This window comes from Chiloscyllium plagiosum, unplaced genomic scaffold (genome assembly GCF_037043375.1).
Source record: "Chiloscyllium plagiosum isolate Xiang-an unplaced genomic scaffold, Cpla_swu_hap1 HiC_scaffold_17, whole genome shotgun sequence".
In the NCBI taxonomy this organism is placed as follows: domain Eukaryota; kingdom Metazoa; phylum Chordata; class Chondrichthyes; order Orectolobiformes; family Hemiscylliidae; genus Chiloscyllium; species Chiloscyllium plagiosum.
In genome coordinates this window covers 68,328,223-68,354,926 of record NW_028270155.1, presented here as the reverse complement: position 1 = coordinate 68,354,926, position 26,704 = coordinate 68,328,223, and the positions used below count along the sequence as shown (strand labels likewise).

At 40.5% G+C, this 26,704-nt stretch overlaps 1 protein-coding gene across 1 annotated transcript in view; it reads left to right on the top strand.

The window, feature by feature from the left end:
- Positions 1-26,704, top strand: part of bbs2 (Bardet-Biedl syndrome 2) — a 76,386-nt gene that overhangs the window by 43,020 nt on the left and 6,662 nt on the right. The window contains exons 9-15 of the mRNA XM_087996052.1: positions 237-372; positions 6,510-6,649; positions 7,078-7,222; positions 7,874-8,045; positions 9,613-9,742; positions 14,427-14,558; positions 24,016-24,154. Of these exons, the coding sequence (XP_087852178.1) occupies positions 237-372; positions 6,510-6,649; positions 7,078-7,222; positions 7,874-8,045; positions 9,613-9,742; positions 14,427-14,558; positions 24,016-24,154 (994 nt within the window). The remainder of the gene's footprint in view (positions 1-236; positions 373-6,509; positions 6,650-7,077; positions 7,223-7,873; positions 8,046-9,612; positions 9,743-14,426; positions 14,559-24,015; positions 24,155-26,704) is intronic.

Genomic DNA, 26,704 nt, shown 5'->3' with positions numbered 1-26,704 from the left:
GGAATGCACTTTCTTCCAGGGAGGTAAAATTAGACAGGGCGATTAAAATTCCCTCATGCACCTGTTAACCTTCTATAAAAAGGCAGAGGATGAGCAATGGTTCTCTCTTTGACATCAGACCTTGGAAAAGGGGAAGGAACTTAGTCAGAAATGCAAAATATACTTCTTATCATCTGTATTGTTGGCATTAAGATTAATGTTCATTATTGATGTACTGTCTTTGAATTATCTGGCAGATTGATGCACGCAGTGATCGTACTGGTGAGGTCATCTTCAAGGACAACTTCACCTCCTCTGTTGCTGGAATTGTGGAGGAAGACTACAGGATGGATGGACAATCGCAGCTCATCTGCTGCTCAGTTGAAGGGGAAGGTAAACTATGCATCTTTCGCTGACTGGAGTGAATTCTGATCAGAAATTCACCATTAATCCATTGTACTATATTGTGTATTGGGAAATCGATGAGGTTCCTGAGATAATAATAAGATATACAGATCAAGTAGTATGAACTAGATCTGTGCTCTGCATCAAACTGGTTCATCGCAACTGATTATGGTATCTGTAAGACAGTGCACTAAGGTTGAAAAGGATGAAAATAGCATTCCTCCTTTCTGTTGTTCTTTTGATGGTATGAATTATCAGCATATAATGGTAATGACCCCATCTTCCCCCACCTCCCCACATGTGCTGCAATGTATGGTCAAATAACCTGTTGATAGACGTGCAAGAATCTTACAGCTCTTAAGAATAGGATGGCAGAGGATTGAAGGTGTGGGAGTAAAATTGGGCACCGTATCCAAAATGTTACTTCTATCCCAACCTAATCCTTCTGTAAGCAAAGCTGCCTTTCACCTCCTGTGAAATTTTACTTGGCGTTAAATGTTCTGCCTGGCAGTCTGTTGGATGGGCAAAGGTTGGCAGTGTGAAGGGGAAGATTACTTTTTGGGCCCCGTGGTCTGGCAGGATTCTGTCCCCTATTCCGAAGCTCTACATAAAAGACAAGACCACAAGATATAGGAGCAGAGTTAGGCCATTTGATCTAGCGAATCTGCTCCACCACGCAAATATGGCTGATATGTTTCTCAGCCCCATTCACCTATGTTCTCCCCATAACCTTTAATTCCCTTACTAATCAAGAACTTATCTATCTCCATCTTAAATAGACTCAATGATTTGGCCACCACAGCCTTCTCTGGCAGATTTCCAGATTTGCCATCCTCTGATTGAAGAAATTTCTTCTCATCTCAGTTCTAAAGAATTGCCCCTTCACTCGGAGGCTGTACGCTTGAGTCCTACTCTCCTATTAATGGAAACATGTTCCTCACATCCACTCTCTCCAGGCCTCTCAATATTATGTAAGTTTCAAAGTGATACACCACATGTCCTTTTAAACTCTATTGTATACAGACCAAGAGACCCCAACTGCTATCACTCTCTCCAACAAGTGACAGTCTAATCACCGCCACTTGTAATTCAATCGTGTTACCATCGTCACTTGTAATTCAATCGTGTTACCATCACTGAATCCTCTACAATCAACATCCTGAGGGTTATCATTGACCAGAAACTCAACTGGACTCACCACATAGTGGCTCCAAAAGCATATCAGCGGCTAGTAATACAGCAGCGAGCAGTCACCTCCTGACTCCCCATACTCTGTCGATCCACAGGATCATTCTTGTAAATCTTCTCTGGACTGCCTCCAAGGCTAGCACATCTTTCCCTCGATATGGGGCCCAAAGTTGCTCACAATATTCTAAATACTGTCTGACCTGAGCCTTGTACAGCCTCAGCAGTACGGCTTTGCTCTCGTATTCTAGCCCTCTCCAATTGAATACTTGCGTTGCATTTGCCTTCCTAACTGCCAACTGAACCTGCTTATTAATCTTAAGAGAATCTTGAACTAGGACTGCTTCAGATTTCCTTTGTGCTTCAGATTTCCAAAACCTTTCCCCATTTAAAAAATAGTCTATGCCTTTACACTTTCTACTAAAGTGTATAACCCCACACTTTCCCACATTGTATTCTTTCTGCCATTTCTTTACCTATTTTCTTAGCCTGTCAAAGTCCTTCTCTAGCCTCCTCAACACAGCCTGTTCCTCCATCTACCTTTGTGTTATCTGAAAACTTAGCAACAATATTTAGATTGTTAATATGCAACATGAATGGATGTGATCTCTAAACTGACCGCTGTGGAAGTCCACCACAGTCACTAGCTGCCATCCTGAAAAAGGACTGTTTATCCCCACTCTCTGCCTTCTGCCAATCAGCCAATCCTCTATTCATGCCAGTTCCTTGCCCGTAACAGGATTTACCTTATTGAGCAGCCTCCTATTGTGGCACTTTGTCAAACGCCTCTGAGCAATCTAGATAGATCACATCTCCTAGCTCTGCTATATCTAACTTGCTCATTTTCTCCTTAAAGAATTGTATCAGCTCCCTACACAATTAGTTTAAAGTCCTTGTGACTGGAGTTTCTCAGAATAGTGTCTTAGGCCCAACCATCTTCAGCTGTTTAAACAGTGACCTTCTCTCCATTATAAAGTCAGAAGTAGGGACATTCGCTAATGATTGCACAATGTTCAGTATCATTCACGACGACTCAGATATTGAAGTAGTCCATGTTCAAATGCAACAAGATCTGGACAGTATCCAGGCTTGGGCCGATAAGTGACAAATAACATTCATGCCACACAAATGCAGGCTATCACACTCTCCAACAAGTGACAATCTAATCACGGCCACAGTCGTGTTACCATCACTGAATCCTCTAAAATCAACATCCTGAAGGTTACCATTGACCAGAAACTCCACTGGACTCACCACATAAACACAGTGGCTTCAAGAGCATATTAGGGGCTAGGAATACAGCAGCGAGCAGTCACCTCCTGACTGCCCATACTCTATCGATTGTCTACAAGGCACAAGTTAGGAGTGTGATAGAATATTCCCCACTTACTTAGAAGGGTGTAGCTCCAACAGTACTCAAGATGGTTGACCACATCCAGGACAAAGTAGCCCACTTGATTGACACTACATCCACTCCATCCACCACCATCACCCAGTAGCAGTAGTGTGCACTATCTGTAAGATACACTGCAGAAATCCACCAAAGATCCACAAACAGCACCTTCCAAACCCATGACCACTTCCACCTAGAAGTACAATGGAGCAGATACATTGGATCACCACCAACCTCATGTTCCTCTTCAAGCCACACACCATTCTGAACTTGGAAATATATTAATGTTCCTTCACTATCGCTGGGTCAAAATCCTGGAATTCCCTCCCTAACAGCATTGTAGGTCAACTCACAGGAGATGGACTGCAGCAGTTGAAGAAGGTAGCTCATTACCACCTTTTCAAGGCCAGCCAGCAATGCCCGCATCCCAAAAATGAATTTTGAAGAGCTTTGATTTAACTCAATTTGCACAATTGGTTTGTCTACCTTATCCTGAGCATTCTGGCCACTCAGATACAAAGCTTTTAAATTTGTTTTATTATTGAATTTCCCAAGACTTATGGTTTTTTTGGTGCGATATGAGATGCACACATTTTGTCTCTTTTTATTCTCTGCTAACAATCTACCACATCAGTAACCATTTTAAAACTTTGCAGGCAACTGATTCCACCCATCCCCGCCCTGCAAACCACCTTTATCGGAACAGCTCCCTCCTTCCTCAGTATAGGTTCCAATGTCCTCTGAATTTAAACCCATTTCTCCTAAATCTTTGAACAACATATTTACCTCCTTAATCTTGTTGATCCTGTGCCAATTAGCTCGTGGCTGATGCAGTAATGTGGAGATTATTACCTTTTCGGTACTTCTTTTTAATTTAGCCTCTAGCTGCTCATATTTTCTCACCAGAATCACTTTCTACATATATCATTGGTTCCTATGTAGATTACAACAACTGGATCTTTTGTCTTCCTGCTCCAAGTTCCTCTGTAGCCCAGGTGAGATATCCTGAACCTGGGCACCATGCATTCGGCACAGCTTTTGAGACTCTTGATCCTGGTCACAGAGAACAGTGTCTTTTCCTCTGTTTATACGACCCCTAATTACGACTACATTTCTCTTTTCTCCCAGCTCTTGAATGGCTTTCTATACCAGAGTGCGATGGTCAGTTTGCACATCCTACTTACAGCTCCCACCCTCATCCACACAATGAGCAACAATCTGAAACCTGTTAGACAAGCTCAGGGGTTGTGGTTTGTTCCAGTACTGTGTCCTGTATGCCTCTACTACCCTCGCTCATAATAACACCCTCCTGTCCCTGAACACTGACCGAATTTGAAGTAATTAATCAGACAGTATAACTGCCTCCTGACTCACAGCATTCAGGTTACTCTTCCTTACCCTGATGTGTTGCAGTTTTCGAAGCTCAGACTCCAGCTCTTCCACTCTGAGCTGGAGTTCCTCAAGTGACCACTACTTGCCACAGATGTAATCACTATGAAACACAATAGGTTCCACCAGCTCTCAAATCATATAGATACGATACATCACCCTAGACCTGCATCCCTATTTTATGTACAGAGGAACCTCGATTATTGGAATACCAATTACCTGAATATCAGATTATCAGAGTGAGATCTCCAGGCTCCTATAGAAACATTACATCAAAGAGGTGTTTCCAACACTGATCGCGCCTTTTGTTTACAATGATTAAAAACAAACTCTGCTTACTGAAATGCTGAGGAAGACAGTCCTGGACATTGATGGGAGTCCAGGGACCATCTCCAAATGACTGACCGCCCGTCCCCTCTCCCTCTCTCTCCCCACACTTTTCCTGGAGTTCTACACAGGGGTGTACCCTGACCCCGCCCCTTCCCCAGATAATCTCTCTAACATTGTCCTGTACAGGGCAAGGTGGAACTTGACAAAAAGTGGAGTAAAAAGTTGAGTGTGTGTGCGCGCTATTTGGAGCCTCACCCTTCAAAGGCAGCAGCAGTCTTACTGCTTGGAGGGGGAATGTGGGTGAGGGCGGAGGCAGGCAGGGTGGAGTTGGACAGGGGTGCGGGGTGGACAGAGTTGGGGATTTGGATAGGGTTGGGGAGTTGGACAGGGTCAGACAGGGGTCGGGGTAGATGGGGGTGAGGCTGTGTTTAGGGGTGGGGGCAACGTTGGACAGGGTTGGGGGGCAGACAAGGGTCAGGGTGAACAGGGTTGGGGGTTCGGACAGGGGGCAGGGATGGATGAGTTGGACAGGGTTGGGAATGTCAGACGGGAATGGGGTTTGGGGCGCAGACGAGAGCGGGGTTGGCGAGGTCAGATGGGGGTGGGGTTGGACAGGGTTAGGTAGGTCAATGGGGGGGGATGGGGGTTGGGTGGAAGCGGATGCCAGGGACTTCCGTGCGGTGTGCTCCTGCCTAATGTCCTGAATGGGAGCAGTCTGAGGAAGCACTCGCTGTGTCAACCCAATTGAACTGATGGGGGGTGGGGGGAAGTGGTGGGAAGCGGTGGGAAGCTTCAGCAATGCTGCAGGTCCCTTACACACAAGTGTGTGTCTGCTCAGAAACAAACCCTGAGACAGCGAAAGAGATCAAGGCAGGCGGAGCGAGGAAAAAGGAAACTTCCAAAAACTCCGAGCCTCAGAGGAGAGGCTTTGAATCAATTAACCGAATAATCAATTATCTGAATAAAATAGTGCCCCCATCTCATTCGGATAATCAAGGTTCCTTTGTACTTAATTCTTAACTTGTTTTTTAGAAAATTCCTACTGGTTTTTTAGTTTGTAATCTGTAAACATTTCTCCTATTTGCCTTCAATCTGAAGTAATTTATCGATGATCAGATTAGCAGCTAAATTAGCAAATTACCAATCAATGAACATACAGTTTTCCAATTATCTCACTTTGTTTTGTGCTGGACCCCTGATCCTGGACTTCAATTTATCCTGTTTTAAAACAAACCTAACAAACTATGAGCCAAAAAATCAGGTGAAAAGCACCCCTTCCTCTCTGCACTGAATTCTTGAGCTGCCTCCAAAGTCCCAAACTACATGCTAACATGGGCTGTGCCTCATTCTGGATATGATCTCTCCTTCCTGACCATGAGAATTGATACAAAAAAGGCATTCTTCCTGCTCTCTACTGCAATTGTCACTTTCCTGCCCTGTTCACCCAGCACCCCGATCTGCACACACTTCTTGTGTCATAGAAGCATGGAAAATAGGAGTTGGCATGGGTTATTCAGCCTTTCAAGTCATGCCAATCTGGATTTAATGTTGTCAGGACCCTATTACCATATGCTTGTGTTGGGGAGGACCTATAGTCCCAGTAGTGGCCTCTTCTCCCACTAGTGAGTGGCCAGGCACCTCTTCGATTATAATGGATTTCCCTGTTCAAGAAAATTACTGGACTATTAGTTGCCACCCCCAGTCAAAATTCAGCCTATATTGTCCACTGTCAATTATAAGAAATACCCACTTGGCTGAAATCTTCATCTGGGTGTTCATAAGAAAATGAGAAATTGCTGGTCTAAATTTCTTGTCTTTCACACCATAGTTCGAGGTTATCTGCCTGCCGATCGGGAGACGAGAGGGAATTTGATGGACACAAATGCAGAACAAGACTTAATCCGTGAGCTGAGCCAGCGGAAACAGAACTTGCTGCTCGAACTGCGTAACTATGAGGAAAATTCAAAGGTAGCTGGGATGTTAAACCATGTAGTTATTGACACTGATACCAGTTATCATTAGCTGAAAACATTCTCAAAACTGTTATGAAATATAAGAATCAACACACTGACCACATTTTTTTAATATGGTCAATCAACTGGTTTGCTCAAATAAGTTTTCTTTCTCCGACTTTCTTGCCTTTTATCCCTGTTCTACCAAGTACAATGTGTCTAACTCATGCTTTACTTTGATTAGATGCGCTAGATGAAACAGTGCAAAGTGAAATTTAGGTCCTCCTGTGCTTTGCTAGGGACTGCTTCTTAGGGTCACATATAAGAAGCAATACTTTGGCATGGCAAACTGTCTGACAAAACAGAGAGCATTAAGTAGGTGGCTGATGAGCAAGGGATGTGTTATACAGCTAACCAAATGTGTACATGTTGTATTTGTGTCAGGTTGCCTTGAATGCCCTTGGTGGTGAAGGAGATGGACAGATAGGCATTATTCCAGCCAATACACAACTGCAAACAAGCCTTTCTGTCAATGTAGACACTGCCAACCAAAGTCCTCATGTAGAGCTGAGCATTTCTACATCCAATGGTGAGTCTGCCTTGCCTTGAGACACTTTAAGCTGCAGACAGCAGGAAAATATCAATGAAGAGGGTGCCTATTTGACATTGCATTGAATGTATATGTGTTTTTGGCTTCTAATTTAAATTTTAAAAGTTAAATTGTGACTATTTAATATTGCATTAATCCATCATTTTGTATATTTACATGATCATAACTTTTGAATCTGCTGTTTGGTTGAATCTGAAAGTTTTGACTTGCAAGATTAGTGGCAATCAGAGAACGATAATTGTATTCTAATGAAAGCATTATTTCTGATATCACTATTTTTAGGAAGAGGATTGGTGTTTTGCCAGTATCTTAGCAAACAGATTTTCCTCAACTCACAACACTAGAAGAAAAACTGATTATTGCAAGGTGCCAGTGTGATTTTACCTTTTTGCACTGTTTATTGAAGCACATTTGTGATTTTTTAAACAGAACTCCTGTAACTTATTCAAAAGTTAATGAACTCCTTGGACAACATGCGGTGGTGTGCTGAAGCATCTCCTGTACTTAGAAAACTTTACTTCCGCCCTTATATCCACCAGGCTATTTTTCTCACCTCCTTCCAGTTAAATACAGTGACCTTTTTAGATCTAATTGCTCCCTCATATTATAAAAGTATGTGTTTTTATATAGATACCATTATTCGGGCTGTGCTTATCTTTGCTGAGGGTATATTTGATGGAGAGTCTCATGTGGTTCATCCCAGTGCACACAATCTCTCAGGACAAATCTTTGTCCCCATCACTCCACCCAAAGATATTCCAGTGGATCTTCACATCAAGGCTTATGTGGGCTACAGAAACAGGTGAGCAATGGGGCAGTAGGATTCAGGTCTGGTTGTGCCCTTCATAAATGGCATAATCTGTAATTTACAAATGTTTTTACTTCAATACAGCTTAGAGCCAACTTATTAGAGATAGAAAACCAAAGAACTGCGGATGCTAGAAATCAAAAATAGAATCAGAAATTGCTGGAAGAATTCAGCAAGACTGGCAGCATGTTTGGAGAGAGAACAGAGTTTGTGTATCGGGTCCAGTGACCCTTCTTCAGGAACCCAGTTCTGAAGAAGGGTCACTGGATCTCAAATTTTAACTCTGCTTTGTCTCCACAGATGCTGCTAGATTTGCAGAGTTTTTTCAGAAATTTCTGATTTTGTTTCAATAGATGCCCCCATTAGGAAGGGTTTAGAGGGATATGGACCAAGGACAGGCGAATGGGGACTAGATTAGGCTAGGATATCTGGTCGGCATGGACCAGTTGGACAGAAGGGTCTGTTTCCGTGCTATACATCTCTATAACTCTATATAACTCTATTCGTAGATGTGAAAATTACAGAGCAATGGAATGGCATGGGATGCAATGAGCCTGTCTAATGTAGTTTGTCAAGTCTTTGTTGTTGTGCGTTGTGGAGGCAAATATTTACTCTCCATTGTACTATAAAGCGATAATATGTATATTCTTTTCCTCCAATCTGTTTTCAAGGGAAAATGCGAGGCATAAGACACAAATATAACTGCCCAATATTGGAGAGGGAGGCTACACAAATCTGTTGTAACTTGGGACCGTACATATGCAGATATTTATTGAGGCAGTATGTCAGTTTGGTTCAGTTCAATCTGAGTTGAAAGGATAAATTTAAAGCTGTACCACATTGATATTTCAGTGCACACTGAAGAAGTTTTGTATTGTTAGAAATTCTGTCTTTTGGACAAAATATTAAACCAAGGCCTGTCTACCTTTTTAGTCTGTGGCATTGCTCAAAATTGTACCAAAACAAATGAACTTTTAACTTCTATGTTCCTATTAAAAGGGAGTTTGCTATTTGGCTTGGAGTAAGGTCATTAACTGGAAAGGAGAGAGGGTAATGATTTGAGAGCAAAAGGATGGATCACCATGGTAGCGACCTAATCATGCTCCTATAGTACATATTTATTTGTGCTGTTGGAGAGTTTTTGTGTGGAATGTCAATAATGTTTATTAGCATGACTGTTATTGTAATTCACACTCATTTATTATGAATATTGTATGTTTCTAAGATGTATATAAAGGGGTTTACTTTAATTATAACAAATTTCCTTAATTGTTATTATATACCTATCCCGACACTGCAGGTAGATGCATTACTGTCTCACCTAAAGGAAGGCAATCAGTAATGTTTAAGTAGTAACAGTTTCAATTTTTCTGTAAGTCTGTAAAGTACAGGACATTAGTTAATAACCTGTGAGAACTTGTACTGTAAAACTCAGCTCTGAGAGAGCCTAGTCAATCAAATGAAATAGTGTGGCTGTAAAATTATATTGTTGAACTATAGAAGCAAAAGAAATGTGGAGTTCTATAAATGAAATTGGATGTATTGTGATATTTTTACTCAGCATGCAGTTCCACGTGTTCGAGCTGACAAGGCAACTACCTCGATTCTCAATGTATGCCCGACAGACTCCAGGGCCTGCTTCTGAACCTCAGAGTTATGTCACCTTCACAGTTAGCGATCGTGTGCAGAGGGTGAGTTTGAGTGCTTCTTTATCACCAGCTACATCTCATTATTGGTTTCTAAATCAAGAATAATAAACCAACATGAGTATAGTACAAGGTAGAAGTAAAGCTCAAAGGCATTAAAATAACTGAGGGCATAATGATTAAGTTTTGCCAAGCATATAATTTTGGATGCTATAGGAGCAAGTAAAACAACTGAATATTGCAAAAAATAAGTTGTGGATCCATCAGAATGGACAAGTGGTGTGTGATGAATGAAAACTCAAGTTGAAGAGCATAATTCAAAGATCGAGCTGGTTGGGACTCTGGAAAGGAGAGGCTGAAAGTGTGATTAGGACGTGCCCTCACTTTAAAACAGTGTAATGAACACATGCATGCATGCACACTTCACGCGCGCACACTTCACACACACACCTCCCCCCTGAACATATATACACACACACACACACCCCATGCACACCTAACCCCACACATACATTCCTCCCATACCCCCACATACACATTCACCCAACACACACATCCCCCCCCCCCTCCACACACACATTCCCCTCCCATGCATACATCCCCTCCCACACAAACACACATACCCGCCCACTGCATTCACCTTCATGGATTGCTCCCATCCTCATCTTCTCTTCTTTGGTTGCAGTTTTCCATTGTAGGCCTGCCCACATTACAGTGAACTAGATGTTCGATGATGCCTATTGGCAGGCAAGAAACCGAGGAAGAAAATGCAAATGCAGCCCCACTGTTAAATTCAACAGACCTTAATATTACCCGCATTTCTGCTGCTACCCTTAGGGTACCCTAAGTGATTTCTAGAAAAGGCCATGCTTTATTTTGTTTCAGTGAAGAAGGTAGGGAGTATGATACATGTAAGAAATTGCGATTTTCAAAATACCTTTAATGCAGGACCACAAAGTAGACAAATGATTACCATCAGGATAAGTAGAGTCAGGGAGAGATGACAAAATGGATATCAAGTTGACTATAAAATGAAAACTGAAAGTAAGATTTAAAACTAGCAGGCTGACACAAAACTGAGAAATGTTGAAATTCATGAAGACATTAAACTTAATGGATGAATGGGTGCATAATTGGCAAATGACCTTCAATATAGATAAATGAGAGTTGGGGACTTTTGGTAAGAATAAAATAGAAACTAGTGTTCTGTCTAAGCTCTAGCGCAGCCATTCCAAATTTCACATGCCACACTCGGACGTACCCAGTGCATCTCTGCAGGGGTTCCTCAGGGTAATGTCCTAGGCCCAATCATCTTTAGCTGCTTTATCAATGACCTTCCCTCTAACATAAGTCAGAAATGACATGTTCACTGATAACGTAATGTTCAGAAGAATTAATGATTCCTCAGATATTGAAGCAGTCCACATCCAAGATGTGAAAAATATCCAAGTTAGGGCTGAAAAGTGGCAAATACCATTCACACCAAACAAGTGCTCCGCAATGACAATCTCCAACAAGAGAAATCTAACCATTGTCCTTATTGGTATTATAGTTTCTGAAAATCCCACTATCAACATCCTGCGGGCTACCATTGACCATAAAACTGACCAGAGCTGAAAATGTGTTGCTGGAAAAGCGCAGCAGGTTAGGCAGCATCCAAGGAAAAGGAGAATCGACGTTTCGGGCATAAGCCCTTCTTCAGGAATCAGCCCTTCTTCAGGCTTATGCCCGAAACGTCGATTCTTCTGTTCCTTGGATGCTGCCAGACCTGCTGCGCTTTTCCAGCAACACATTTTCAGCTCTGATCTCCAGCATCTGCAGTCCTCACTTTCTCCATAAAACTGACCAGACTAGCCATATAAATACTGTGGTACAAGAGCAGGTTAAATGCTAGGAACCTTGCAGTGAGTAACTTAACTCCTGACTTCCAAAAGCCTGTCCGCCCGCTATAAGGCTCAAGTTAGGAGTGTAATGGAATGATCCCCACTTGCCTGGATGAATGTAATTTCGACATCACCCAAGAAACTTGACATCTTTCAAGGTAGAGCAGCCTGCTTCATGCCATCACTGACAAATATTTACTCCTTCCACCATTAACAAACACCAGCAGCAATGTATACCATCTACAAAATGCAAAAGATTCATCAAGGCTTCTTTAGACAGCACCTTCAAAATCTGCATCAGCTAGCATCTAGAAGGACAAGGACAGAAAATACTCTGGAAAATCACCATCTGCAATTTCCTCTCCAAAGCACTTATCAACCTGACTTAGAAAAAAAATCACCATTCATTTAGCATCAGGGAGTCAAAATCCTGGAAATCCTTCCCTCCTAGCATTGTGGATCTGCTTACAGCAAATAGACTTTAACAGTTCAAGAAGGAAACTCCTTCTGAAGGGCAGTTAGGGATGGGCAATAGTGCCTACATCCCATGAGTGAATTTAAAAAAAAGGTTTTGCCTCATGGATTTCTAAATGAGGTTTTGAAGTTAAAGGATCTAGGATGACAGTGCAGATTATTGGAGCTATAAAATAAACTCAGAATCATTTCTTGAGGATAAAATTTAAAAGCCAAAAAGCTATGTGAAAGTTAGAATTAACTTTAGTGATACTACTCTTAAAGTAGTCAATGCCACCCTTGGACAACTATCTGTGAAGTTTGCACATTCTCCCTGTGTCTACGCGGGTTTCCTCTGCATGCTCCAGTTTCTTCCAACAGTCCAAAGATGTGCGGGTTAGGTGGATTGGCAATGCTAAATTGCCCATAGTGTCCAGGGATGTGCAGGCTAGCTGGGTTAGCCATGGGAAATGCGGGGTTATAGGGATAGGATAGGAGGGGTGTGATGCTCTTCGGAGGGTTGGTGTAGACTTGATGGGCCAAATAGCCTGCTTCCACACTGTAGGGATTCTATGAGTATTCTGCACAATTCTTATTTCTATATTTTTAAATGTATATAAAGGACCAAGAGAACATAGAAAACAAATTTGTGAGGACAATGCCAAAGCTGAATGCATATACTTATCAGGAAAGGCTGAACACACTGTAATGCTTTTGCTGACTAAAGAAGAGGGATTACCTGATAGAGATCTTTGAGGTTTGTTAGGAGAAATGTTTCCATGTGAGTTAATAAGTTTAAATATAAGATAGCTATTAAATAATAGGAAAAGATAACATCTAATGGGTAGAATGTACTGTAATACTTAGCTAATTATAGTCACCTCTCTGTAGTAGCCACCATTTCATGTAACCTTATTCTTTGAAACACGTTGCTCTCAATGACAGTCAATCTTGGAAGAAGAAGGATGTTTGCCACAGAGTCAGACCATGAAACAGGAGCAGAAAGATAGAAAGGCTGCAAAAATAATATTGAAGGCAGTGAAAAATCAAGGAAGTGGAAAAGGGAAAATAAGACACTAAGTGAGAAACAGCTCTTTAAAAAATTCCAAAATTATATCAAAAGTCAGTTATTGATCAGTCCTTTGATCGATTTGTGGTTGATGAGTAGTAGCATGACTTTTTTAGCTTTCTTCTCACTCTTCCATCTTTGGCTTTCATCATCTGCCTACTTTAAAGCTAGCTGTACTTGGTCATATGGGTTCGCCATCTTGGATAGCATGGTGAACACTCTTCCTGGCCACTGAACTCAAAACCAATGTTCTTCAAGTCAGCTTTCAGGGTATCTTTAAACAATTCCATTGGCACCTTGGTATCACTTTCATGCCCACTTAATTAAAATACTGACGCCTTGTGGCATTTGGGTAAGCAACAGGGCTCTGAATTTAATGCCCACTGTCGCCAGCAAACCAGCTACTGGGGTGCCTGTTAAATTCAGTCCAGTGCATCTGTCTGGTACTTTAGTTTTATTTGGGGAGGCAGTGGCTTAGTGGTAATGCCACTGGAATAGTAATCCGAAGCCCACAGTGTTTAGCACTATTGCCTCACACTGCCAGAGACCCAGGTTCAATTCCCGCCTCAGGCAACTGTCTGTGTGGAGTTTGCACATTCTCCCCGTGTCTGCGTGGCTTTCCTCCGGGTGCTCTGGTTTCCTGCCACAGTCCAAAAATGTGCAGGCTAGGTGAATTGGCCATGCTAAATTGCCCGTAGTTGTAGGTGAAGGAGTAAATGTAGGGGAATGGGTCTGGGTGGGTTGCTCTTCGGAGGGTCGGTGTGGACTTGTTGGGCCGAAGGGCCTGTTTCCACACTGTAAGTAATCTAATGTAAAAAAAAATTCTGATGGAATGTGTTTGAATTTCAGTATGGTAGCTGATGAAGTTTGAATTTGATTTAAAAAAATCTAGCCCAGTGGCAATCACTGTCAATTGTTGTATAAACCTATCTAGATCACTTTAGGAAAGAAAATTTGCCATCCTTATCCAGTCTGGTTGACATGTGATTCCAGATCCACAGCAATGTTGTTGGCCTTAAATTGCAATCTGGGCAACTAGGGGTGGACAATAAATACTTGCCCAGCCAGCAACACCCATATCCTATGAATGAATAAAAAAAATCAAGACAGAATTAAAATTAAGCAGATGGCTGAATGATGAGACATAGGTGTCTGTTATAGTGGTTTTAGATGTGTGTTGAGAGCTTGTTGATGCTGAGTTAACACTTCCTCTTTAATCTGTATGAACCTGATTATGGTAACTGAGCATGTATTTCTTCTGTGATATGTTGAGAGCTGTCTGGTTATGTTTACCCCTCTGTCTCATTTACTATGCTCTTTACAGGTTGTGATGTGGATGAATCAGAACTTTCTCGTACCTGAAGATATTGAATGTCCCAGCATGCCATTGGATATCTGTTTCACATCTCTAAGAGATGGTGGACAGCTGAGGATTAAAATGAATGCAAGTGGAGAGGTAAGATAAATTTATTTGACAAACAATACCACAGACCTGTAGAAGTTCACAACAGAGAAGAATGCCACTGTGACCATCATGTTTATGGACTGTCATGCAAGAGTAAACCAAACTAGTGTCACAGCTTTGTTTTGTCTCCACAGTTTCATGTCTTCCTCAACTTCAAATGTCTATTTGTCTCTTAAAAGGTGCAATGGTGTTTGCTTCACTTGTATCTTGTGACAAAACATTATGCTGACTTAATTTCCTTGGTGTAGTTTTATAGTAACAATCTTCCTAATTGGCTTATCTATCAGAGAAGGTAGTCTTCTCTTATTTATACCGTTACATTTTTAAAGAATTTTAAGAACCATTATTGAATGTTATTTTATCTAATCATTGCACCATTTGAAGATCACCCAAGTATCTGAATTGTCTCCAATTAATTGTAATTTATCACCTCTGGTGCTGTTTTGATGAGTCTCAACAGCTTAAAGCATTTATCTCTTTTGACTCCCCAGAACTGTACACATAGCTCAACTGTTGCCGAGATGTTATTAGATTTCCTATTGACAGGAAAGGAAATCTCTTTTCAGGGTCCCTTTTCAGTCAGCCTTGATTCTCTGATCAATATAACATGTTACTCTTCTTCACTGCTAAATAGGCCTTATATAGGAAAACCTCCCCATAATTGTTGTTTGCTATGATTGACAGTGATGTTTAGGTGAGAATGGATGGAGGAGCCTAGAACTGTGGTTTCACACCAGCATGGACTGATTGGGTTAAATGACCTATTTCTTTGCTGCATGTATTAACAAAATCCTATGAAATGTTTATATAACTCCTCACAGCAGGTCTAAATTTATTAGGTGAAAGTGAGGACTGAAGATGCTAGAGGTCAGAGTTGAGAGTGTGGTGCTAGAAAACCACAGTAGGTAATGCAGGATCCGAGAATTTTCCTGCTCTTCGGATGTTGCCTGACCTGCTATGCTTTTCCAGCACCACACTCTCGAGGTCTAGATTTATGTAGGTTGTCCAGCTTTCTTCATTAGTGTTGTCCAACATGGCATTCTTTTGATTAGATAAAGAGGGTGGGCAATGCTCTGATCCTGTGTCAGTTTTCTGCCTGGAGTTCAATACTACCCAATTCAAAGGGGTTTTGGAATGGCAAAACCTATCCGCTATTTCAGTTACTCAGGACGGAGTGTAGTAGAAGTGTGTTTATTCCAAAATGTGAGGAGCCCTCAGTTTGTGGGGAGCATGTAACCAGAAGTTTGTGGGTTTATAGTTCACTCTTAAAGTATCAAACATATAATCTAGACTGATACATCAGTGAGTATGTAAAATATTCTGCAGAGTGTTTGAATAAATGCATGGGACTTTGCATGGTTAACACTTAGTAGTCATTAAGACATAAAGCATGTGCTCTGCTAATTTTTTTATTGCTGATTGAATGCCATGTTTCTTTACATTACAAGAGGGACTATATTTTGAAAGTATACATTAGAAAAAAAAATTCAAAGTCTGTGAGAAGATTTGTAGCTCGGGTGCTCGTTGTTCTGGTTCTGTTCGCTGAGCTGGAAGTTTTTGTTGCAAACGTTTCGTCCCCTGGCTAGGCGACATCATCAGTGCTTGGGAGCCTCCTGCGAAGCGCTTCTTTGATGTCTCCTCCCGTGTTTATAGTGGTCTGTCCCTGCCGCTTCCGGTTGTCAGTTTCAGCTGTCTGCTGTAATGGTTGGTATATTGGGTCCAGGTCGATGTGTTTGTTGATGGAGTTTGTGGATGAATGCCATGCCTCTAGGAATTCCCTGGCTGTTCTCTGTTTGGCTTGCCCTATGATAGTAGTGTTGTCCCAGTCGAATTCATGTTGCTTGTTGTCTGCGTGTGTGGCTACTAAGGATAGCTGGTCGTGTCGTTTCGTGGCTAGTTGATGTTCATGTATGCGGATTATTAGCTGTCTTCCTGTTTGTCCTATATAGTGTTTAGTGCAGTCCTTGCATGGTATTTTGTACACTACATTCGTCTTGCTCATGTTTGGTATCGGGTCCTTCGTTCTGGTGAGCTGTTGTCGGCACACAAACCAACAGCCACGCTCAGACAACAGCTCACCAGAACGAAGGACCCGAAACCCAACATGAGCAAGACGAATGTAGTGTACAAAATACCATGCAAGGACTGCACTAAACACTATATAGGACAAACAGGAAGACAGCTAACAATCCGCATACATGAACATCAACTAGCCACGAAACGACACGACCAGCTATCCTTAGTAGCCACACACGCAGACAACAAGCAACATGAATTCGACTGGGGCAACACTACTATCATAGGGCAAGCCAAACAGAGAACAGCCAGGGAATACCTAGAGGCATGGCATTCATCCACAAACTCCATCAACAAACACATCGACCTGGACCCAATATGCCAAACACTACAGCGGACAGCTGAAACTGACAACCGGAAGCGGCAGGGACAGACCACTATAAACACCGGAGGAAACATCAAAGAAGCGCTTCGCAGGAGGCTCCCAAGCACTGATGATGTCGCCTAGCCAGGGGACGAAACGTTTGCAACAAACACTTCCAGCTCGGCGAACAGAACCACAACAGAAAGAAAAATCTTTATTGTAAAGTGCCATTAGATGTCATTAGGTTATGAAAGATACCACATTAATGCAAGTTTTAAATTTTCTTTATTTGGAAAAGTTAACTCTTGTGAATTTACTCATGACCTCAAAGGATTTAGAGAAAATCTCTCCATAGGAAAAGTTCTCTATCTTTCTTATCCTATCAGTGTTATTTAAATTCAAAGCTTTTTTTTGCAGAAATCATCAAATGTGCTTAAAGGAGTAGTTGAGGTTTCAACTGTAAATATTAATGTCAGTATTCTCTTATGATTTCACCTATGATTTCATAGGTGTTTCATCGAAACATTGAAAACTGGAGCAGGGTTAGATCATTTGGTCATTCAAGCCTACTCCACCATTTATTATGATCATAGTTCATCATCCAACTCGATAGCCTGTTCCTGCTTTTTCTCCATATCCTTTGATCCCTTTAGCCCCAAGTGCTTTTTCCAACTACTTCTTGAAACCATCCAATGTCTTGGCCTTACTGCTTTCTGTGGTAGCGAATTCTACAGCCTCACTGTTCTCTGAAAAGAAATTTCTCCTTATTGCAGTTCTAAATGGTTTACCTTAGACCGTGATCCCCTGATCCTGGACTTCCCTGTCATCAGGAACATTCTTCCTGAATCTAGCCTGTCTAGTCTTATTAGAATTTTATACTTTTTTGTGAGATTCCTCCTTGTTCTTCTGAATGCTAGTGAATGTAATCCTAACCGATTCAACCTCTCTTTGTGCATCCATCCTGCATTCCCAGATTCAAACTGGTAAACCTTTTGCTTTAGTCCCTCTACAGCAAGAACATTCACCGACATAAAAGGGAGACCAAAAGTACACATGGTATTACAATATGATTGCAGCAAGACATCACTGCTGCTGTACCCAAATCCTCTTGATATGAAAGTCAACATCATTTGCCTTTTTGACTGCCTGCTGCACCTGCATGCTTCCCTTCAGTGACTGGTGTACAAGGACATCCAGATCTCATTGCCTGTGCCCCCCACCTCTCAATTTATAGTCATTCAGAAAATAATACACCTTTCTGTTTTTGCTCCCAAAGTGAACGGCCTCACATTTATCAACATTATGTTCAGGATAATGATTTACTTCAAATCAAACTCTAAGCAATCTTTTACCAATTATTCTTGCAATATTTTTATTTCCAAGGGTCCTTCAGCACATTGATACTTCATAATATGCTTATCGGTCCATTGTGGGCTGTCACTTTGTTCTGCTTGCAAACATTTTCTGTTATTAAGGAGCTGTTTATTCCAACATGACTAATGGGATGAGAATGGGAGAAAAAGGATAATCATCGACAGTAAGAAAACTAGCATTTACACCATAATACAGACAAAATCCATTACCCTGTTGAGAATTTATATGCCATAATGTGGATCCTTTCTTTTTATGACACTTGTGAAGCTCTTGAATGATTTTTCTCAATCTTTACACTGTGAACCAGCTGTAATTATTGAACATTGATTAAAGCTGTCCAGTCTATGCTGTCCAACAGTCAGTCAAGAATTGGTATCAATTTCAAAGGCAAATGCGACACCATTATTTACTTGCCTGCATTTGCTGCATTCATTAGGTTTTGAAAAATCTGTAATTTGTCAACTTTACTCTCTTGCACTGGCTCTTCAAATATTCATATTCTTCGAGAAACAATCAAGATTCATTTTGTAAGTCAGATTTTTTTTATCACTGTGCCTACCAGCAACCTAGTTGTTATGCACTACAGGTAATGTTATTTGATAACAAAAGGAATTAACTTATCTTAACATGGTAAAACTCAATAATGAAGCTACACTTGGACCATTGCATGTGAATTTATGCGCCATACTTTTAAATGTAGATTGCTACATTAGGAAAATCAGCAGGAATGATCCCAGGATTTAGCATGCGCAGTTACAAGGATAAGCTTTCATAATTTATCGATTTACTTAAGACAGACAGATTGAGAGGGACCATAAGCCATGTCCCTTTTTTAAAAAGCTTTTCCTGGTCTCTCTCATTTTTCTCCCACCTTCTTCTCTGGAAGACATTTTCAATTGTCTGATGCTTTCTGAGACTTTGCCGAAGTGTGAACCAGGCTGTTAGTTTTGACGGCTATGCTTCTTCATAGGGCATCACTGTAAGTTTCCACACTGTAAGTAATCTAACCTAATCACAATGAACATGCGTCTGACCCTGTCCATGCAAATGAACACCTCAAAATAAAGGTCAGGATTGAGGAACTTAACTAAATTTATCTTGTCTATGTTGAAGCTCAGTTTTAGCACTACTTGGGTCCCTGTGGCAGGTTAATTCACCAAATTTTGCTGAGCTTAATCTAGTGACCTTCCAGTTTAAATTTTTGATTCGTTATTCTAAGACTATGCCCACTAGTCCTAGACTCTCATTGGAAGGGGACTATCCTAACAGCATTCACTCTGTCAAACCCCTTATGAATCTTATGTTTCAATGAGACCACCTCCCTTTACTCGAAACTCCAATGAGTAGAATCCCAACCTATTTAGCTTTTGCTCATAAGATAATCCCTCAATATGGGGATCATCCTTGTAAATCTTCTCTGAACAGCCTCCAAAGAAATAACATTTTTCCTGAAAAAGATAAAAATTGCTCAGAGTGCTCCAGATGTAGTCTCACCAGCATCTGGTAAAGTTGTGATAAGACCTCCCTACAGTATTCCAATCCCCTTGAAATCAGGGCCAACATTCCGTTAGCCTTCTTGATTACCTGCTGCACATGTATACTAGCTCTCTGTATTCATGCACAAATACATCCAAATCCCTTTGTGTTGCAGCTTTTTGCAGTTTTTCTCCATTTAAATAGTATTCTGTTTTTTTGTTCTACCTTCCAAACTGAACATCACATTTTCCCACATTATACTCCACTGCCAATTTTTACTCACTTTCTTAACCTCCTGGTATCTTTTAAAATGTTGTATCTCACCCACAACCTGCCTTTTTGTGTTGTCTGCAAATTTGACTACAGTTACATTTGCTTCTTTCCACTAAGTTATTGATATATATTGCAAATAGTTGTGGTCCCAGCACTGATCCCTGTGTACCTCTTACACCCCCACAACAGTTTAATGTTGCCAACCTAGAAGAGGACTCCATATCCCCTCTGACTGTTTTATGTCCATTAGCTAATTCTCTATCCACATTAATATACTACCCCCAATACCATGGAGTGTTATCCTATGACTTAACCTTTCGTTAAAGACATTGTCATGTGCCTTCTGGAAATCCAAATACACCACACTTGCTGGTTCCCTTCTATCTATTCTGAATGAGACTTCCTCAAAAAACTTGAATATTAGACATGATTTCCCTTTCCTGACACTGCTTGATTAGATTATATTTTTTCCAAATATGTTGCCAGTACTTCCTTAATAATTGATTCCAACACTTTTATCAATAGTAGATGTTAGACTAATCAGTCTGTAGTTACTTACTGTGCCTCTCTTTTTGAAACGTGGTGTCACATTTGGCAGTTTTCCAATTTTCTAGTACTTACCAGAATCCAAGTATTTTTAGAAAATTACAATCAATGCATCTACTAGATCTGTAGCTGCTTAATTTAAGGTCATGGGAGGAATGTTATAAGGGCCAGGGAGCTTCTCTGTCTTTAGATCCATTAGTTTGTTTGAATACGACTTCTCTGGTGATGGTATGTAATTTCTCCCATATTCTTTAGAACTAATGGGATGTTTGAAGTATCTTCAACTGTAAAAACTGGTGCAAAATAACTTTTAAACTCCTCTGCTATTTCCTTGTTCCCCAAAACGATCTCTCCAGATTCATTTTCTAAGGGGCTAATGTTCACTTTGACATTTCTCTTCCTCTTAAAAATATATTTTTATGTATTTAAAGAAGCTGTTATTGTTACTACTCATTAGTTTACCTTCATAATTTATTTTATGTCTTTACTATCCTTTTAGTCTTCCTTTGGCAGCTTCTGAATTTATCCCAATTTTTAGGGCTGTCACTGACTTTTGCCTCCTGATGTTTTTTCATTCAACTTTATACTCTTCTTAACTTCCTTGGTTAGCCATAGTTGGTTTATCCCTCTGTTAGAGGGATATATTTTTGCAGAAAGTCAGGAATTACCTCCTTATCTGCCACTGCTTGCTTACTGTCATTCCGGTATGTGCCCAGTCCACTTTAGCTAACTCTTATCCTCATTTCATTGTAATTCCCTTTATTTAATTATTTGTTTCAAACCCAGTTACTCATTTTATATTCTATCATATTATTGATTAGATTAGATTCCATACAATGTGGAAACAGGCCCTTCGGCCCAACAAGTCCACACTGACCCTCCGAAGAGTAACCCACCCATGACCCACTCCCTTTCTTAAATTTACCCCTAACTAATGCACCTAACACTATGGTTAATTTAACATGGCCAGTACACCTGATCTGCACATCTTTGGATTGTGGGAGGAAACTGGAGCACCCGGAAGAAACCCACACAGACAAGGGGAGAATGTGCAAAATCCACACAGTTGCCCCAGGCAGGAATCGAACCAGAGTCCCTGACGCTGTGAGGCAGCAGTGCTAGCCACTGAGCCACTGTGTCGCCCCATGTTATGATCACTACTTCTTAGGATATCTTTTATTGTCAGGTCATTTATTAAACTGCATCATTACCCATTACCAGATTCAAGATAGCCTCTTCCCTGGTTGACTCCATGACCTATTGCCCGAGGAAACTATCCTTAATGCGCTGTGAATTTGTTGTCCTGTATACCCTTCCAATCAACATGAAGATTAAAATTCCCCATAACTATTGCTGTATTCTTCTTACATGCCCTGATTAGCTGTTGATTTACACCCTTTCCTACAGTGTGGCTACTGTTTGAAGGTCTATATGTTACACCTATCAGTGGTTTCTTCCCTCGCTGTAATTTATCTCCACCCAAATGGACTCAACATCATCCAAGCCTAGATCATCTCTATCAACTATCCTAATTTCAACTCAACAGTGTTACCCCATCACCTTTTCCTTCCCTCTTCTCTTTCCAAAAGGTCAAATATTCCTGCATGTTGAGTTTCCAATTCTGATTTTGTATCTATGTATAATGGCTACAAGATCACTCCATTTACATGATTTGTCCTGTCAATTCATCTGCTTATTCTGAATGCTTTGTGTGTTAAGATGCAGAATTGTCTTTTTGCATTTTTAATCAACCTAACTTTTTGTATTGTGGCCCTATTTTCCTCACACCCTTGATTAACCTGTCTACCGTTTTCCATTTTACTGTTGTCCTTGTTTCTCTTTGCATTGTCACCTTGCTTAGGTTCCCACATCCCTTCACTAATTTAGCTTAAACCTGCCATACCCACATTAATAAATACTTGCCCTAGGATTTCAGTTCCCGTCCTGCACACATGTGACTGTCAAGTTTGTACTGGCTTCTGGTTTGTACTGTACCTTGCCCAGAACCAGTTGCAATGTCCCAAGATAAAACCCAAAAGAACTGCGGATGCTGTAAGTCAGAAACAAAACAGAAGTTGTTGGAAAAGCTAAGCAGGTCTGGCGGCATCTGTGAAGAGAAATCAAAATTAATGTTTCAGGCCTGGTGATCTGAAGAAGAACTTGAAACATTTGATTTCTCTTCTCAAATGCTGCCAGCCCTGCTGAATTTTTGCAGCCACTTTGTTTTTGTTTCCAATGTCTCAGGAATCTGATCATTACCTTTGATGATCTATCTTTCAAACTACTTCTTAACTCCTCATATTCTGTTTTTAGGACCTCATCTCTTTTTTAAATTTAAGTCATTGGTACTGCAACCCCTGATTGTTCACACTTCCCTTCCAGAATGTTCTTTAGCAGCTCTGAGACATCCTTGACTGTAGCCCCAGGGAAGGAACATAGCATCCTAGAGTCTCGTTTGCAACCATAGAAGTGACTGTCTATTCCTCCTACAATTGTTCATTCTCACACTTTCTCCTCTCCCTCGCAGAACTGGAGATTTATTTTGCTGCACAGAGGAGTAAAATTGTACATATTGAAGCAGAGAGGGTTAAAGGAAGCATACAAAAGGATTGTCAATTCTCTTGCAGTAATGCTGGGATAATTGTAATACAAATAATGTGAAAACAGATTCAATAACAACTTTCAAAAGGAAATAAGACAAATAATTACAGGAAGTAAATTGCAGGAGTCCAGGGAGAGAGCCAGGTAACAAAACTGAGTGCATTGCTCTTTCACAAAGCAAGCACAATAAGCTAAATGGCCTCCTTCTATGCTATAGTATTCTGTGTAAAATAAACTCCTCTGAAGGTTAATTAGGGTCTTATGAATTAACTTGTAAGAATCGGGTCAGTGTTTAGATAAGACCTAGTTTGAAGGCAAACAGAATAACTACGTTGTGAAGAAGGAATACTGTATGAAAGTGTTCAGTTTCATACTGGTCGCTCCTCAAGATGGGATTGATACATTTAGTCAAGGCTGAACATTATAATTTTTATTATTAACACGAGATCCTCCTTGTATCTTTCGCCTCTTGTAGTGGGATTTGTCCTCTTGTTGAATTCATTTGTAGTTGTTCATCTCACCAGGGAGATTATAATAGTTAGGTTGAGGGTGCAACTTTCTTTTGGAGGAGTGAACTTTCTTATTGTTGCATTTTAACTTTTTAGTGAACATTTGGAATTGATTCTTGTTAATTTTTTTTACTGCTGCTGAGACAAACCTTCAGATCTTCCCAGCAGAGGACTGGAGAGTGCTGTCATTGTAAGGGGGATTACATGAAATGACATGACTTTGTTCCTTCCTACCTGATTTTGGAAGATGCCTGTTTTTGATGATTTGACATTTGTTTCCAATGAACAGGTCACCATCAGAACAGAGGACATTGACCTTGCTGGTGAACTTATCCAATCCATGGCATCTTTCTTGGCCATTGAAGATCTCCAGGTGGAAGCAGGCTTCCCAGCTTATTTTGAAGAGCTGCGTCAAATACTTGTTCAGGGAGGTGCAATGTTTATCCACTAACTTCCATATACAGGCATGCCAACCAACATCATCAGGAGCATTTGACATCATGGATCACTTTGTTAATATTTCACGAGGAAAATTTTTTTTCATTTAAACTCAAGTTTTTTTAGAATGCACCAAACGGATCAGCTGAATTATTTGTCTGTCAATCCCCTAATTCAGTTGTTACATTCCTCCACTTTTCACAACCGTTACTTGAGACAGATTTTTCTAAACATGAACTGGCAGTTTCTGAAAATTACACTTGTTTATTTATCCAGAAAGAAAAGTTAAATGTAATAAATAGGTGGTCAAAACTATTTTTAAGAGGAACTTTCAGAGGCATACCACTTGTTGCTTATATGAATATTGATTTCCTTTGAAGCTACTTAGAGGCCTTTCTAAAATAAAGTGTATGATGCATGCCGATGGAATGGCCATAATTTGAATTGAGGCTAAAATATAAATAAGGCAAAATTTATTATGATAAAGCTTTATTGAAATACTCATACTTAGCTTTAAACTACATTATGTTGTTTCAACTATGCAGTATGGCCCGTTTATGATTGGCAGTTGATAGGTAGTTCTGCCTATAATTCCAGTTGTTTATGTTGTTGTAATGAAGGTTGTTTAGTTACTGTGGCAGAACTAAAGCATGTAACTTGCATTCATCAACACACCACAAAAATTTGAGAGATTGAGTAATTGATTGAATTTTGGAACAAGTAGCTCTCCATTCCTCACTTGTACTTGTCTGTGTGAAAGCCTATTGGTTTCAATAACAAGTACAAACAGATTATATGTGTCAGGCTAGAATGCTGTAAATGTATTTCTACATCTACTTTAGAACCATAGAAATGATAAATGCAGAAGCAGGCCTTTCAGCCTTTTTTGTCCATGCTGACCCAAAGACACCCAGATGCCCTTTTCAATCCAACCTTCCTGCACACTACCCATAACCCTGCATCTTACAGCAGTTAAATTGGAGATCCAGGTACTTTTTAAAAGAATTTAGGATCTCTGCCTCCTCTACCAACTCAGGTAGTGAATTCAAACACCCACCATCCTCTTGTGTAATAAATGTTTTTCCTGACTTGCCCTCTAATCCTTTTGCAACTTAGCTTGAATCTAGATATTAGTATTTGAACTCTGAGCCAAGGGAAGCAGTTTCCTTCTTCTACTTTACGTCTACCCATCACAATTTTGTATACTTCAATCATGTCACCCCTCGGCCTTCGCCAATCCAAGTGAAAGAACCCCAACCCCTCTAATCTCTCCTCGTAGTTATAATTCTCCAGCCCTGGCAACATTCTAGTAAATCTTTGCTGCGCTCTCCCCAGAGTAAATACATCCTTCCTGTAATGTGATGACTAGAACTGCGCACACTACTCCAGTTGTGGCCTCACCAGTGTCTTACACAGTTTCATCATTATTTCCTTACTTTTGTATTCTGTACTTCTGTCAGTAATAGAGAATATTCCATATGACTTCTTTGCAACCTTATCTGTCTGTACTGTTACCTTTTAGGACTTGTAGACTTGCATGCCAAGATCTCTCACTTCATCTACCCATCTCAATATATTCACATCCACTTCATCTATATCCTCTATACTATCCAATTGTGTCATCTGCAAATTTCTTTATTGTTCCCACCTCCAACATTCCAGTCCAAATCATTAATGTATAAAACAATCAGCAGGGTCCCAACATCAATCCCTGTGGAATGCCACTTGAAACAGCTTTCCATTCGTCAAAGGCAGCTTAAGTTATTAAACTAACTTTGGATCCAATTCGACACATTACCCTGTATCCCACGTGTTTTTTTTCTGACCAATCTCCCATCTGGGACCTTGTCAAATACCTTATTAAAACCCATGTAGCCAACATCCACTGCACTATCCTCATCGATCCTCCTTATCATTTCCTTAAAGAATTCAATCAAATTTGTAAGGCATGACCTTCCCTTAACAAAGCATGGTATCCCTGATTAGTCCATGTCTGCCTATGTAACATTTTACCCGCTCTCTCAAGATTGACTGTCACAATTTTCCCACCACCAAAGAAAGACTAACTGGCGTATGATTGTTTTGTGTTTCCTTTATACCGTTTTAAACAACAGAAACACAATTATATTCCTCCAGCCCTCCACCACCTTGCATGTGTCTAGAGAAGAGCACCTACTAGGGAACAATCCATCCAGCCTGGTGACTTATCCACTTTCAGGGATTCCTAGTCCTCTAACATTTCTTTGCTTTTTATGATATTTTGTCCAACTTTTCATATGGTTCCTCTAGGATTAATATATCTACAATCATCCTTTCCCTTTGTCAATACAGAGACAAAAATATGCTCTGCATCTTCAATTGATTTCCCTTTTTCATCATGATAGGTCCCACTTTTTTACTTAACTATTCTTTTGCTCTTTATATACTGGTAAAACATCTTTAGGTTTTCCTTTATCTTCCTTTCTGATTTTTTTTATGCCCTTTCTTTGATTTCCTAATTCCTTAATTTACTTGATCCCTATACTTTTTACACCTCCTTT